General features: G+C 40.7%; 1 protein-coding gene across 1 annotated transcript in view; it reads right to left on the reverse strand.

Annotated features, from left to right (window-relative positions):
• trim66 (tripartite motif containing 66) overlaps positions 1-16,123 on the reverse strand; it is a 230,461-nt gene extending 214,338 nt beyond the window's left edge. The window contains exon 1 of the mRNA XM_043705850.1: positions 15,579-16,123. Within this exon, the coding sequence (XP_043561785.1) occupies positions 15,579-15,822 (244 nt within the window). The 5' untranslated portion in view covers positions 15,823-16,123. The remainder of the gene's footprint in view (positions 1-15,578) is intronic.
• Positions 16,124-16,631: the final 508 nt, after the last annotated feature.

The following is a 16,631-nucleotide window of genomic DNA, read 5'->3' on the forward strand; positions in this document are numbered from 1 at the left end:
ACTTGGCTTGTATACCCTTGAGTTTAGAAGACTGTGAGGGGATCTGATTGAGACATATAAGATTATTAAAGGTTTGGACACTCTGGAGGCAGGAAACATGTTTCCGCTGATGGGTGAGTGCTGAACCAGAGGACACAGCTTAAAAATATGGGGTAGACCATTTAGGACAGAGATGAGGAGAAACTTCTTCACCCAGAGAGTGGTGGCTGTGTGGAATGCTCTGCCCCAGAGGGCAATGGAGGCCCAGTCTCTGGATTCATTTAAGAAAGAGTTGGATAGAGCTCTCAAAGATTGTGGAATCAAGGGTTATGGAGATAAGGCAGGAACAGGATACTCATTAAGGATGATCAGCCATGATCATATTGAACGGTGGTGCAGGCTTGAAGGGCAGAATGGCCTTCCTGCACTTATTGTCTATTGTCTATTGACTTTATCCATGCCTCTCATCACCTTGTACACCTCAATCAGGTCACCTCTCTTCCTCCTTCTCTCCAGAGAGAAAAGTCCAAGCTTAGTCAACCTCTCTTTGTAAGACAAGCCCTCCAGTCCAGGCAGTATCCTGGTAAACCTTCTTTGCACCCTCTCCAAAGCCTCTGTACCTTTCCGATAATAAGGTGACCAGAAATGGACACAATATTCTAAGTGTGGTCTCACAGGGTTTTGTAGAGCTGCAGCAAAACCTCATGGCTCTTAAACTGGATCCTCCTGTTAATGAAAGCCAAAACACCATATGCTTTCTTAACAGCCCTATCCACTTGGGTGGCAACTTTGTGGAATCTGTGCACTTGAACACCAAGATTCTCCTGTTCCTCCACACTGCCAAGAATCCTGTCTTTAATCCTATATTCAGCATTCGAGTTTGACCTTCCAAAATGCATACATTTCGCACTTATCCAGGTTGAACTCCATCTGCCATTTCTCAGCCCAGCTCTGCATCTTGTCAATGTCACACTGCAGCCTGCAACGGCCCTCGATACAATAAACGGCACCTCCAATCTTTGTGTCATCAGCAAATTTACTAACCCACCCCACAACCTCCTCATCCAAGTCATTTATAAAAACTACAAAGTAGAGGCCCAAGAACAGAGCCCTCTGAGACGCCATTCACCACTGACCGCCAGGCAGAATACTTTCTATCTACAACCACTCTCTGCCTTCTGTCAGCCAACCAATTCTGAATTCAGATATCCCTATATCCCCAACCTCTGACTTTATGAATGAGCCTACCATGCAGAACCTTATCAAATGCCTTGCTGAAGTCCACATTAACCGCATCCACTGCTCAACCTGTCTCGTCACCTCCTCAAAGAACTCAATAAGATGTGAGGCATGACCTGCCCCTCACAAAGCCAGGCTGACTGCTTTTAACTAAGCTATGCTTTTCCAAATAGTCATAAATCCAACCCTCAGAATTTCCAAAACCTTGCTGACCTCAGACATAAGACTGGCTGGTCTGTAATTGCCAGGGATTTCCCCATTACCCTTCTTGAAAAGTGGAACAACATTCACCTCCCTCCAATCCTCCGGTATGACTCCCATGGAGAGTGAGAAAGCAAAGATCTTTGCCAGTGGCTTAGCAACTTCCTTTCTTGCTTCCCGGAGCAACCAAGGATAAATCTGGTCTGGCCCTGGGGACTGCCAAACTTCCCAGCACATTAACTTCCTCAATTTCGATCTGTTCAAGCCTGTTTTCCTGCTCCTCAAAATTCTCATTCACAACAAGGCCTCTTTCCTTTGTGAAAGCCGAAGCAAAAAAACTCATTTAGGGCTTCCCCATCTGCTCAGTCTCCATGCGTAAGTTCCCCTACACTATCCCTGACCGGCCCTACCTTCTCCCTGATCATTCTCTTATTCCTCACGTGTGAATAATATGCCTTTGGGTTCTCCATAATCCTTCCTGCCAAGTCTTTTTAGTTCCCCCTCCTGGCTCTCCTCAGTCCATTTTTGAGCTCCTTCTAGTAAGCCTGTAGTCCTCTAAAGCTGTGCTAGATCCTTGCTTCCTCCACCTTACATAAGCTGCCTTCTTCCTTTTGACATTAAGGCTCCTTAATCTCACCCCATCTTGCCTGTCTCAGAGGAACAAATTTATGCATCACTCGCAACAAGTGCTCCTTAAATAGTTTCCACATGTCTGTCGTGCCCTCTCCGTGGAACAATTGCTCCCAATCTGTACTTCCCAATTCCTGTCTGATAGTGTCATAATTTCCTTTTCTCTAATTAAATATCTTCCCATGGTAACTGTTCCTTTCCCTCTCCATGGCTATGGTAAATGTGACGCAGTTGTGGTCACTGTCACCAAAGTGTTCTCCCACTGCGAGATCTGTCACCTGTCCTGGCTCATTGCCGAGCACCAAATCCAAAATGGCCTCTCCCCTCGTCGGCCTGTCTACATACTGAGTAAGGAAGCCGCCCTGAACACACCTGATAAAAATGGCTTCATCCAAACCATCTGCACTAGGGAGGTTCCAGTCAATATTGGGAAAGTTGAAGTCACCCATAACAACAATCCTGCTACATCTGCACTTTTCCAAAATCTGCCAGCCTATGAGTTCTGAGTTCTTCGATCTCCCTAATGATATTAGGGCATCTGTAGAAACCCCCAATGAGGTGGCTGTTCCCTTGCTGTTTCTAACTTCCACCCATACTGACTCAGTAGACAAACCTTTCTTGACAACCTTTGTTTCTGTAGCTGTGACGTACTCTCGGATTAGCAATGCTACACCCCCTCCTCTTTCTCCCCCGTTCTTTTTAGATGTTCTAAACCTTGGAACATCTAGCAACCATTCCTGCCCCTGTAAAACCCACATCTCCGATACGGTCACAACATCATAGTCCCAAGTACTGATCCATGTTCTAAGTTCATCCCTCTTATGTCTGACACTCTTTGCATTAAAGCAGACACACTTTAATCGATCCCTTTGTTTTATCACATGAAAAACCCCCCTGATAGATTCACTATACCATGTCACTGCCCCATCTACAACTAACCACCCTCTCAGATATATAGCTCTGGTTCCCAACCCCCACTCCCCCCCACCAAACTAGTTTAAACCCTCCCGAACCACACGAGCAAATCTCCTTCATGTACAGATCCCACCTTTTCTAGAAGGCATCCCAATAGTCTACGGTCTGAAGCCCTCCCCCCTGCATCAGCTGCGCATCCACATGTTAAGCTACACTCTCTGCCTGTTCCTCACCTCACTATCTCATGGCAGCAGTAGCAAACCTGATAACACTACTCTACTCATCCTGCTCTTCAGCTTCCAACCTAGCACTCTGTAGTCACTTTTCAGATCCTCAATCCCTTTCCTATCTGTGTCACTGGTGTCAATATGTACCACGATTTCTGGCTGCTCACCCTCCCCCTTCAGAATCTTGTAAACCCAATCAGTGACATCCTGGATCCTGCCACCGGGGAGACAACATACCTTCTGGGAGTCCTGTTCCTGACCACAAAATCTCCTGTCAATCCGTCTAACTATTGAGTCCCCTACTACTAGCGCTTTTCTATCCTCCCCCCTTCCCTTCTGAGCCACAGTGCCAGGTTCATTGCCAGAGACCGGACAACCATGGCTTTCACCTGGTAGGCTGTCCCCACCAGCAGTATCCAAAATGGTATACTTATTGCTGAGGGGAACAGCCACAGAGGATCCATGCTTTGTCTGTCAGTTCCCTTATGTAACCCAGCTGTCCTTATCCTGCGCCTGAGGAACGACCAACTCCCTGCACATCCTCTCAATTTTCCCCTCAGCCTCCCAGATGATCTGTAATTCATCCAGCTCCAGCTCCAGCTCCCTAACCCGGTTTTTGAGGAGCTGGGGTTAGGTGCATCTCCCTCAGATGTGGCCAGCAGAGACATGTGTCTTCATTTCCTAATCAAGTGCCTTATATAAGCTTTTCATTTTCAGATTCTTCAAAACTACCTTTCACCAATTACTAATTTCAATCCATTAGATCTCAAAATCTCTAACATTGCCTACGAATTCCACTGGTACAAGACAATGAATGAAGGAGCTTTGATTTGATTTGTGGTGACACATTACAATTCAAGGAGGCACTTCTCAACTCAGATTCAATTTGATTTTTTAGTCGAGAGTGTGGTGCTGGAAAAGCACAGCAGGTCAGGCAGCATCTGAGGAGCAGGAGAATCAACCTTTCGGGCAAGAGCCTGATGAAGGGCTCTTGCCCGAAACGTCGATTCTCCTGCTTCTTGAATGCTGTCTGACCTGCTGTGCTTTTCCAGCACTACACTCTTGACTCTGATCTCCAGCATCTCGTGTTCACTTGATATATTAGTCCCCTAGTAATGCAAGGGAAAATGAAAGCTTTTTATTTAAGGAACAGAAAAGCAAAAAATTTAATTGGATCAAATTGGTCTTCATAGATTTCATGCAGGTAATAATTTCAGCAAAATTATTTCCTTGAGGAGATTTTGGGGAGAAAATGGCAACTAAAAACAAAAGTCACCAATTCTAATGATTCTCATGGGAAACTATAAACTAAAATAGCTCAAAATTGATGATGTGACAAATGAAGAGGAGATTGTCAACAAGAGAGCAGGAACATAGCAAAGAAATACTCAATCCACAACCTTGGCAATCTTAATTAGAATCAATTTAAAGAAAAAAAATCCATGTGGAAAAAGATCCAGAAAAATGCAGTGTACGGATATAAAGTTGTGTTAAAATACATTGCAGACACACAGCAAAAGGATGATGTGCTACTCTTGAGCTGAGAGCATTCAGGTGCTGAAAACTAATGATTCAAAACAATTCAATGTTCTAATAATGATATAATTCACTTTAAAAATACAATAAAGGTCGATAATTTATAATGTTTATTTCGGTCCAAGACTGTCTCAACTTCAGGAATCAATTACAAAACTAAAGATCGTTCTGTTAAAACTGGATTTGATCATGAAGATATAATCAAATTTACATAAATTTTACAACCCTTTTTAGAGAAAACTCTTCTGTTGACCAAATTGTTTTTTTTTTGTTAATATGTTCATTCGTCAATCACTTCTCATCCTTATCTCACTTTGAAAGGTTTCAAAGCATTGGAACAAAAAGTAAACTATGCTTTCTTAAATGTGATTATGTACAATTTTTTAAAACACTTATAGCAGTGAAGAAATAATTACCTGGATGCATTTCCATGGAAGAAAATAAAGTATAGAAAAACTTTCAATGTATCTCTAGAGGTGTTCAATAAAAGAAGTGTCCTAACCAATATTATTAAAAATAACCACACTTTGAATAATTTTAAATAAAGAAACAAAAACTAGAAAGCTTCCCCATTTAGCACTTTGTTAACATTTGTTGCTGTGAACTGCTCTCTCTCTCTCTCTCTCTCTCTTTCTCCCATGTGCCCACCACATTGGCAGGTGTCACTTTTTGCCTTGCAAAATCTTCATGCTGGACAGTCACTTTCAGGTCAAGACTTTACAGCAAAATGCCACAATATTTTTAATTACTTAACAAAAAGTGCAAGATTATTTTAAATGCAGTGTTTGGAAAATGCAAGAATTTTTTTTCTAAATATGAATTTATTATTCCAAATAACATTGGCTCTACTATAGGTTATAACTGTAGTCAGATATTCCTAAAATATTGATAAAGTACTTTTGAAGACATACGTTCTCCACCAATGTCCTGCAGAATGGAATTACTTTGCAATCGTTAATAATTCTGACTTGATTAAGCCAAGTGGGGAATTAAATTATATTCTGATTGAGTGTGGTTGGATGGAGAACATATTTTGTCAGGAAGAAAATCATATGCCCTCGGACAAAAGTAAGGCAGTTGGTTTATGGTTTTATTGCTATTTTGTGACTGTTGCTGATCTAACCTCCTCTGTTGTCTGGGGTAGAGAACTCCAGATATTTCAGAGAAGCAATTCCTTTGCAAAGGAATTACAAAGAAGGAGAAACTCATTTAAAACCTTGTCCCCTAGTTTTGAAAATTCCCCTACTAGTGGGAACATCTTCTCAACATCCACCCCAGTAAGACCTCTTAGAATCTTGCACTAGAAGGAAGACCAAACACAGAAGAACTTCAGCCAACAGAACAGGAGAGCTGTGCCCAGTCAACTAGTGTCACAAACTCGCATCCTGAAGGGGATCCACCAAAAAAAACATTGCTTTTATTAATTATTTATTCTGTGCTTATGATAATAAAAAATCTAGAAACATTTGTTCCTTGAATGTGTCTTGTAACTATTCAGGACTGGTAAATGTTTAGATTAGCTCTCTCAAACAGTCTAAGATTGTAATTGAGCTAGGTCTTACAATCTAGGTTAAATTGAGCTCCAAACACTTGCATTCCTTCTGTAAAAGAGCTAAAAATTGGTGCAGTATAAAAGGTGATTTTCTACTCCATGTATTAAACAGGCACATGTCCAAAAGGAATGAGAGAGAATTAGAGGAAAGATAATTACTGGTCTATTTTGTATTCCATCTCAACAGATTTTGTATTCCATCTTAAAAGATTTGCAAACATGTTAATCACTGTAGAGTCACATGGTGTAAGGATACCATTGGCAGAAAAGATAATAGGTGGGAGTGGGAAAAGTTTGAGAAGGATACAACATATGGATCCCAAAAATATGATCATTCTTTCAACAGAAAAGATCTTTAAGCAAACCATGTACCAAACTGGCATTTCGCTCAATTTATTTTTAAATAATCTAAACACTGTCTGGGGAAAGGCTACTTAGATCAATACACATTTGGTACATATGAACCAGAAAGGACCAAGTTTCAATACAGTATTAAATGAGCTAATCTAATCTTAGACTGCAAATGGGATGATCAGCTCAGACCCTCAATTCTGATCCCTGTTGAAAATGCAGGTGATGTCAACTTTGTTTTTCATCCAAAGATTCAGTTGGCTATGAAACACTTTACAGACAGACAAACAGTTGCTTATACTTTCAGTTCGCCGAATTAGGGAAAGGTACAAACATCAGCTGACCACACAGAACCATTTTTCAGCAAAAGAACCATGATCTTTCTTTTACACACTTATTTTCTAGTGTGGGTAAAAGGCATCTTCTGTTCCTGATTTTAAAGTTTTAACAGGATGACAACTTAATTTTTTGCAATATTTTCTTCTTTCCTTGAAGTACAACAGACAATCAAAATAGCTAATGAAACGTTAGCCTTGATATCATGGGGGTTGGATACAGAAAAGGTGAGGAAGAAGCAAATCTGCAGAGGTTTGGGTCTCAAATCTCTACCAAAAAAATACATATCTTTCCCTTGTACGAAGTACAGCACAGAAACCAGAATGATTCAAAAGCTTAGAGAGTTAAATAATAAAGATAGGTTGTATACATTTTGTTTTCATTCTCGGGAGTTTAGTTAGTTGAAGAGTGATCTATTTGAGCAGTCTAAGATAAAGGAATTTCATTGGGTAGATACAAAAAAAAACGATTTCTGCAAATGACAATCCAGTAGAAAAGGAATAATCCCAAAGTTAAAACAAAATAAAAGAATTGTGGATGCTGGAGGCCTGAATTAAAAACAGAAAAGTACTGGAGAAAATCAGAAAATCTGGCAGCATCTGTGAGCAGAAAGAAGAGAGTGTATATATATATATATATATATATACACACACACACAGGAGGGAAATAGTCCCTACAAATCTGTGGATTTTAATTTTGACATTTTCAATTGACCCAGTGCTCTCAGCCTTTTAGGGAAGGGGCTTCCAGATTTCCATGACTTCTTGTGTAGAATACGTGCTTCCTAATTTCAACTTTAAGTAGAAACTTTGATAATGGGACAGCAATAGAAACAGAACCTCTGAGGCCTCTCAAGCAATTGTGTATCTCCTTAACCAATCAGATTGAGGATTTCAAGAACTGAGGGGAAGAAAGGTATTTAAGTAGGTGAATTTAAAATCAGGGTCAAGAAAAGAGAAATAAAGAGAGGGAAAGGATAATAGGACTAAAGAGAAAGGAAAAATATAAACTAAACATAGATTTAAACTTAATTCTATTATGGAATAAGCAAGAATAAAAACCTGAAGGGATGAAGCTTCATACGTGTTAATTTAACATTCCAGGAAGATCGTTAGAACAGAGGATAGAAGAGTGCCACACCATTCTAGTTCAAATACTCCATGAGTCACAACAGAAGGTGCAGATACCAAGATGACCAATTAAATACCTTATCCATGTCAGTTTTTTTAAACAATTATTTATGAAACAGGTTTGTTCATGAAAATAAATTGTTGATTGTCCAAGAAAGAAATTTCATAAATAAAGCATGGAATGTTCTGACGGGTATGGTCATCATTAATCATGCAAGATTGCATGTGAACTCTTGCAGACAGTGTGCTCAGGAAATGCAACCTTGATATGTTTAAGAACAGAAGTCTTTATTGCAGAAATGACGGTCATCAGGTGGGCAGCTTGTTATTAGCAGGTTTCTCTGCAACTCAGTTACTTCCAAGCAGGCTTCCCTTCAACTGAATCAAATACAAATAGAACCTCCTCATGCCAGTCATTTCAGAACTGCCCAGAAGGCAGTTATCCCTAGCCATGAGATTTAAAAAAAATTAATGCGTGGAATGTGGGCCAGCATTTATTGGTGTCGCTTTCTTCTCATTGCCCATGAGAAGGTAGTGGCGAGCTGCCTTCTTGAACTGCTGCAATTCATGTGCTAACGTAGACTTAGATTACCATTAAGGAGACAGTTCTAGGACTCAGACCCAGTGGCAGTAAATTCTAGAAAGTCTTGTTATACAAAATCTCCAATGTCCACAATGAACTTTCAACAATTGACTTAAAGAACCCACTTCAGATATTTCCACTAAATGTGAATTAAATCCATTTTCTACAATCCTTCAAAACTTAAGTCCCCAAGTGATATTAAATTTAAATTAGAGTATTGAGTATAGAAGTTGGCAAGTCATGTTGCAGCTGTATAGTTAGGCCATATTTGAAGTGTTACGTGCAGTGCTATCTGCCACACTACAGGAAGGATGTGAAAAATGTGTTGCTGGAAAAGCACAGGTCAGGCAGCAAAATTGACGTTTCGGGCATGCCCTTCTTCGGGCTTTTCCAGCAACACATTTTTCAGCTCTGATCTCCAGCATCTGCAGTCCTCACTTTCTCCTACAGGAAGGATGTGGAGGCTTTGAAGAGGGTGCAAAAGAGGTTTACCAGGATGTTGCCTGGATTACAGTGAGTTAGCTATAAGAGAATTTGAACAAACTTGGATTGTTCAAAAGAGTCAGAGGCTGAAGGGTGACCTGATAGGAGTATATAAAATTAGGAGTCATGGATAAGTGGATAGTCATTGAACAGTACACTACAAGAACAAGTCTTTCGACCCACCATATCTGTGCCAACCATGATGCTATTCTAAACTAATCCTAACTGCCAGTACATGCTCAATATCCCTCTATTCCCTATCTGTTCAGGTGTCTAAATGTCTCTTAAACGTAGATTATCTGCTTCTATCATCTCCTGTGCATGACAGGCACCTACCATCCTGTCTAAAAAACTTTTCCTCATGCATGTCCTTTAAACTTTTCCCTGCTCACCTTAAAACTATGCCCTCCTAGTACTTGACATTATTAAAAATAAAAGTGAAGTGCATTTATAACAATTAACACTTTTATGAAAGAGATTGAAATGGAAAAGACAACTATCTGATGTGCTTTTAATTTGTAACAACCATACAAATACAGCAACTTCCTGTGTTCCAATGCCTATCAATTTTAAGACAGACAAAAAAATGCCATTTTTGCAAAAGCAGTTGTCACTATATATCCGACAACTTTTCAGATTCTGCCATTAACCTTACGTCTTCCTTCATCTGAAGTTGCTGTGACATCTGCATACAAACTATGTTGCTAGCCTCATGATTTTGACAGTAATTTACAGCTCAATATATTTTAATAAATATGAAATTAAACTTGTGAACATTGAAGGAGAGAGTGACACGAGCACAAGCAAAACTGGAATCAATGCTATTATGGGGCAAACCCTCTGGTGGTTGGAGACATACCTGACTCATAGGAAGATTGTTGTGGTTGTTGTAGGTCAGTCATCTCAGCTCCAGGACACCTCTGCAGGAGTACCTCGGAGTAGTGTCCTAGGCCCAACTATCTTCAGCTGTTTCATCAGTGACCGTCCCGCCATCATAAGGTCAGAAGTGGAGATGTTCGCCAATGATTGCACAGAATGTTCAGCACCATTTGCAACTTCTCAGATACTGAAGCAATCTACGTTCAAATGCAGCAAGATCTGGATAATATCCAGGCTTGGACTGACAAGTGGCAAGTAACATTTGCACCACACAAATGCCAGTCTATGACCATCACCAATAACAGACAATCTAACCAATGCCCCTTGACTTTCAATGGTGTTACCATCACTGAATCCCCCACTATCAAACATCCTGGGGGTTATCATTGACCAGAAACTCAACTGGACTTACCACATAAACACGGTTGCTACAAGAGCAGGTCAGAATACTGCAGCGAGTAGCTCCTGATTTCTCAATGCCTGTCCACAATTTACAAGGCACAAGTCAAGAGTGTGATGGAATACTCCCTACTTGCCTGGATGAGTGCAGCCCCAATAACACTCAAGAAGCTTGACATTATCCAGGATAAAGCAGCCCACTTGATTGGCACTACATCCACAAGCATTCACTCCCTACAGCACCGACACTCAGTCGCAGCAGTGTGCATTACCAAAAGATGCACTGCAGAAATTCACCAAAGATCCTCAGACATCATACTTGTGCAAAATGACTGAAGGCTGTCAATGAACCAGCAAGCAAAACACCACAGTGGTTACAGTGCAAGTACAGACTGAAACACTCCAGGTTTACAAAATTTAAATGAGACAGCCATTCTGAGGATGACCGAAACCATAAAAAGAATCGACATTTAAACAATCTTAAACAGCCTCTATTTAAAAAAGGCACAAATGGCACAGCAGAAGTGCAGATGACAGAGAATTTCCAGCAACTAATTTTTATATCATTGATGGCATTTTATACATCTTCAATCTGCATAGTGAGTAAATCCTTTTAGACTGCCATTTGAGGTTTCAAAGTCCCATTTGAATAATTATTCATAAAAATCAATAAGCATTCAAAATAAAAACTGTATGATTCATTGTACACAATTCATGTCACTGTTAGAATCCAATAAATCAAAATGGGTTGTTCCGTTTGTGTTAGTCCAGTGATTGATGAGCAGATTTGTACTTTTGCTATTCAATTCTGTTATGCATGATGTAGAATATCTCTGTCCCTTGAAATAGTGCTCTTTAAGACACTTATTAAAAACACACATCTTTGACCAAGCTTTTGGTCATCCATCTACATGTCTCCTTATATGCTTGATGTTATATTTTGTTTTGTAATGCTCGAAGAGCCTTGAAAGGTTTTATTATGTTAAATATGCTAAATTAATAAAGTTGTAGCAGACAGCTCAGAAAACCTGAATGCATGAAAAGCTGATCCTTAACTCTGAACTACAAACACTTTCTTGCGAACGATGCAAATTAAAATAAGGTTGGTGGACCAACTCAAAGACTCCACCTGTGGAATAAGGGAACTCCTCATGACATTCCGATTCATCCTTGCTTGGAAGTAGTATGTCACAGTATTCATTGCATATGCACCAACACTTGATCAAGCAACTGAGGAAAAAGAGCAATTCTACTCCAGCGGTGACCAATCTCTACCATGGGTCCCTACAAACTAATCATCCTCAGCAACTTCAATACCAGAGTCAGCAAAAGTGCAAATCTTTCAGGCAACGTAATCAGAAAAGAGGGGGTAAGGAATCAAAACTCTCATGGTGCCCTTCACCAAACCAAATGCTGTGAACCTCCTTATCACCAACATGCTGTTCTGCCAAAGGGACAAATATAAGACAACACCTGTGCTCCAAACACTGGCACTTTCTTGACTACGTCGTCAGAGTGAGGGATCAGAAAGATGTTAAGATCACTTGGGCCATGACAGGAGCCAATGACTGCTGGACAGATCAATGCCTGATCCAAGCCACAATCAAAATATAGCCCCACTGCAGGAGAGAAAGAAGCAGTGCTACAAAAATTCAACATTAACACGCTCAAAGGTCCAGAAAACACAGCCTCACACAATCAACTCCTCTCCACAAAGCTAGTGACCCTCAGTGACACCTAGTCACAGGATCCCACAAGCCTCTGAATACCATCATCAATGCCTGCAAAAACTCAGTCAACCACTCAACTAGGAAACACCAAGACTGGCTTGATGAGAATAATCAGGAGGTCCAAGAATGATTAAGCTAGAAGCATGTGGCATTTCAAGGTGTAAAATAACAACTGCACTCAGAAGAGAGAAGGCAGGCCTTCAGGCAACTGAAGGCAAAGGCCCAACAACAAACCCATAACTAAAGAACAGGTGATGGGTAGAGAAAGCACTGGAGGCCCAGTGAATGGCTGACAACCATGATATACACAAAGAGCTCCTGCTGCAGTTACATGCCCTTGACCTCCTTATCTGAAAGGAGAATTTTTAAAAAAGGGAATAATTCAAATTATGGTAACTACAGGGGAATTCCCACCCCCCTGTTGTCAACTGTTGGAAAAGTCATCGCCAAGGTCATCCTCAACAGTCTCGTCCCAGAATTGCAGTGTGGCTTTCAACTAAGGAGGGGCACAATAGACATGATTTTTAGTGCATGAGAGCTGCAGCAGAAATGCAGAGAAAAGAATCTACCCTTGTACATGTCCTTCTTCAACCTTACAAAGGCCTTTGACATTGTCGGTCGGGAAGCACTTTGGGAGCATCATTCTCCACTTTGGATGCACCATGAAGTTTGTCACCATCCTTTGCCTGTTCCATGATGATACGGAAGTTGTAGAAATGACAAATGACTCTAACTCTGGCACATTCCCCATTTGAACCGGTGTTAAACCGGGCTGCGTCATTGCCCTAACACGATCTACCTCACTGCAATGCTTCACCTCACCATCGACAAGTTCCCCGTTGAAGTGCAGCTAACTTACACAACCTGCTGGAAATTATTGAATCTCTGCTGCCTTTAAGCCAAAACCAAAGTCACCCTAAATCTGTGTCACTGAGCTGCAGTAAGAAGAGGATGCTTGCATATGTGCAATCTCAGAGGATGTACTCCAGACATCATCCGCATCTTTACAGAGGCATATGAGAGCATAGGTCTCACCCTGAACATCTACAAGATGAAAGTCCTCCACAAACCTGGCCTGGCATTGTGGAGTAAACCACCAATCATCAAGGTCCACAAGGAGGCCTTAGAGAACACTGACCACTTCCAATACCTTGGGAGTGTACCATCGGTGAAGAGATCCAGCACTGCTTCCAGTGTGCTAGCACAGCCTTTGGCTGTCTGCGGAAAAGGGTGTTCGAGGACAACAACATCAGATCTGACACCAAGATCTTGGTTTATGGAGCTGTGGTGGTTCCCACCCTACTATGTGGCTATGAGATGTGGACGGTCTACAGCAAACACCTCAAGGCACTGTAACAGTACTGTCTGCACAAGATCCTGTGAATCCGCTGGGGAAAAGAAGACACACCAACAGCACTGTCATCAAACAGGCCAACATCCCAAGTATCCAGGCATTGCCCACCCTTGATTGGCTTTGATGATGTCCTGGGCACATCGCCTGCATGACCAACACAAGAGACTGCCTGCAGGTGCTCTAATCCCAGCTTTGAAATGGCAGGTAAACCCCAGGTGGACAGAGGAAGCGCTTCAGTGATACCCTCAAGGCCTCACTGACTAAGTGCGGAATTCCCACAAACATCTGGGAATCATTGACCCAAAACTGTCCAAAGTGGAGGTGGAGAATCTAGGAAGGCATCGAGTACCTGGAGACAAGAACAACAAAAGGAGCGCACTGCCACAAAGCACCTCACCCACAATCGCCTTCTGCCCCAACTGAGGCAGCAGTAGCCACATCAGTCTGTACAGCCACCTATGGACTCACCCTGAGAGTGGAAGAGAGTTAACTTTGTGATAGACCACCAATGATCATGATGATGATAAAATCAAGAGCAAGGTAAGGATGACTTTCTTTTCTCAAAGAATCATAAATAGTTGGAACTAATTTTCACAGACAGCAATGGAGACTGCATCATTGTATATGTTCAAGGCTGAGTTAGACAAATCTTTGATTTATAAGGGAGTCAAGAGTTTGGGAGACATTCAGGAAAGTGAAATGGAGACAACAGTCAGATTGGCCATGATCTTATTGAAACAGGAGTATGGTTACAGGGTTAAATAGCTATGCTTTGTTTTACACTGTCTCATGACATGCACTAAATACCCATATAATAATTTAAGCTGACTTTTCCTCCCTCAAAAGTTGTATTAGTTTGTTTACTGTTACAAAATAAGTAGGTCAGTCATGTACCTATTGACTACTTCATAGTCAAACAAGTACATATCTTTTAATAAATAAATTACACCTATTTTTACATGCTTTTCTCAGAAGCTTCAGGGAGGCGTTATCTTTTCACTTGGGAGTTCCAGTGCACCAGTTCTTGAAACAGCTTACTTTAAAAATTCCACATTGCCATGTTGGTCATTTGGAAACATAATGTACTGCAATGGAATTTTTTTTTTTCTCAATTCCCACTTAGGTTATTTATATTCATTATTTAAAAATTCACTGTAATCATACCCTTGCACAATTCTGTTGATGAACATATTAAATCTCATGAGTCACTTTACTAGATGATGTATTCACAGTAACCTTTTATGCCATCCTTTATTGTTACATGCATTCTAATTTAGAACTGGAATATACACTTGGATATAACAATCTATAGTCAAGGCTGTTTTATTCTGAATCCACCCTGACCCCATTACGTAAGAGGGAACAAGATCTAAAAAAATTGGAAGCTTTAACAAATCTGATTGCAAGCAATAAGTTTTCTTCCATGTTTATAATAATATGATTTCTTAGAGCTCAAGCATTTTTGACCAAATTTTACCCCCGGAGACAAATTTTAGTGTAACATTTCAAATGTGTAGATTCACCCAGAGACATGTAATGACATTCTGTTCAGTTTATTCTAGTTTTTCGTGTATGCAAATCACTTGTTCAAAAAGTATTCTTAAACGTAACTGGCTTGAACCATGTAGATGGTATGATAAGCATGAACGAAATTCTTGAATTTATCTTTGATCAGGAAGATCTCGCTGAGCAGGTGCGAAGCCCTAGTGGCATTGCCATTTCATTCAAGGCCAGAAAAAAAGTTTGCAATATGAATAATAAATTATATTAAAGCACTGTCTGCAATAAGGATCATTGCATATGACATAGATAACACAAACGGTTTAACACCAATGTTTTTAGTTTATTCAAATTACAAGCTACTGTGCAAAGTCAAATCCGTTTTGAAGTATAAGTTTGTCTCGGTATAAACCTACTCATTTCCGTGAAAAATCGAAAACAGATGATCAAGTAAAACTGAACCTTATTTACACATCTCTGAACATGGGCGGGCAGGTGTGGGTATATCTCATAGGACTCCCTAGAGTTAACACCGGTTGTCTTTAACTCGTTACCTTCTTCGCTGCTCCTCTCCTGGTAGGCTGAGGTGGTAGGGCTGGGGCAGAAGCTGCGGTTCCGAGTCGGCACACAATCTCTACAGAACGAATGGAGACAAGGCAGCAATCTGGGCTCACGATTTGTAAACTCCAATTTGCAAACCAAGCAGGTCTTGAACAGATTACATTCGTCTTCTGTAGAGTTACTCTTCCATTCATTCCTTGCTTCATTGCTCATAACGCAATCAGCAACTCGATCCATATTTCCTCTGCTTTCAAAGCAAACGTTTGACCTTTTTCACCACCCCCTACGCGCAGTTGCAGGATCCCTGGATGGCAGTGATGTGAAGGGCTGCTATTTTAAATGACATCATTCCCCGAGAGAAAAGGAAAACAAGCCAGACTGTTAAAAAAAATCGCAAAGGTAAAGGCTTCACAGTACAGTAAAGCTCATTCTGTCACTGCGTATTCAAGGTCTCAATAAAATCGCCTTGTAAGCGTCATGTCAGCGACTGGGACTGGTTGAAAGTGAATGACGTACTCGATTGGTAATCGGCAAATGAACTGCAGCTCAGTAAATAACAATTAAAGCACACTCAGGCTTGTAAAGTCTAGGGTGCAAACTGTAACGTCTGATGTGACGTGATCAATAAATAACATTGCCAAAAACAAAAACAATCTTTTTTTGCCTTTTTATATATTGGCCTCATGAACTGTTGTTAATGTTACATCACTGTGTAAGGGTTAATGCTGAGGGATGCATTAAACACCACCAGATACCAGTATGTGACATTGCCTAGGATAAGGGAACAAGCTTTGGATCTTGAAGAAATAAAACCTAACATTGTCATTTCCCATACCTATCATTCCAATGTAACTTGGTTACATTGTACCTAGCTGTTGTTATGCAATAAACAGTGTGGCGTTTCAGATAATTGTTGCACTCCTAGAGGTTTTCCTCTACCATATCAGAATAAATAGGCCCTATACATGCTTATCAGCAAAGAGGATGATGGCAGCAAATCTACCTGATGGATTTTACACAACAATGACTGTGGTAAGAATTCATCA

This window comes from Chiloscyllium plagiosum, chromosome 16 (genome assembly GCF_004010195.1).
Source record: "Chiloscyllium plagiosum isolate BGI_BamShark_2017 chromosome 16, ASM401019v2, whole genome shotgun sequence".
In the NCBI taxonomy this organism is placed as follows: Eukaryota; Metazoa; Chordata; class Chondrichthyes; order Orectolobiformes; family Hemiscylliidae; genus Chiloscyllium; species Chiloscyllium plagiosum.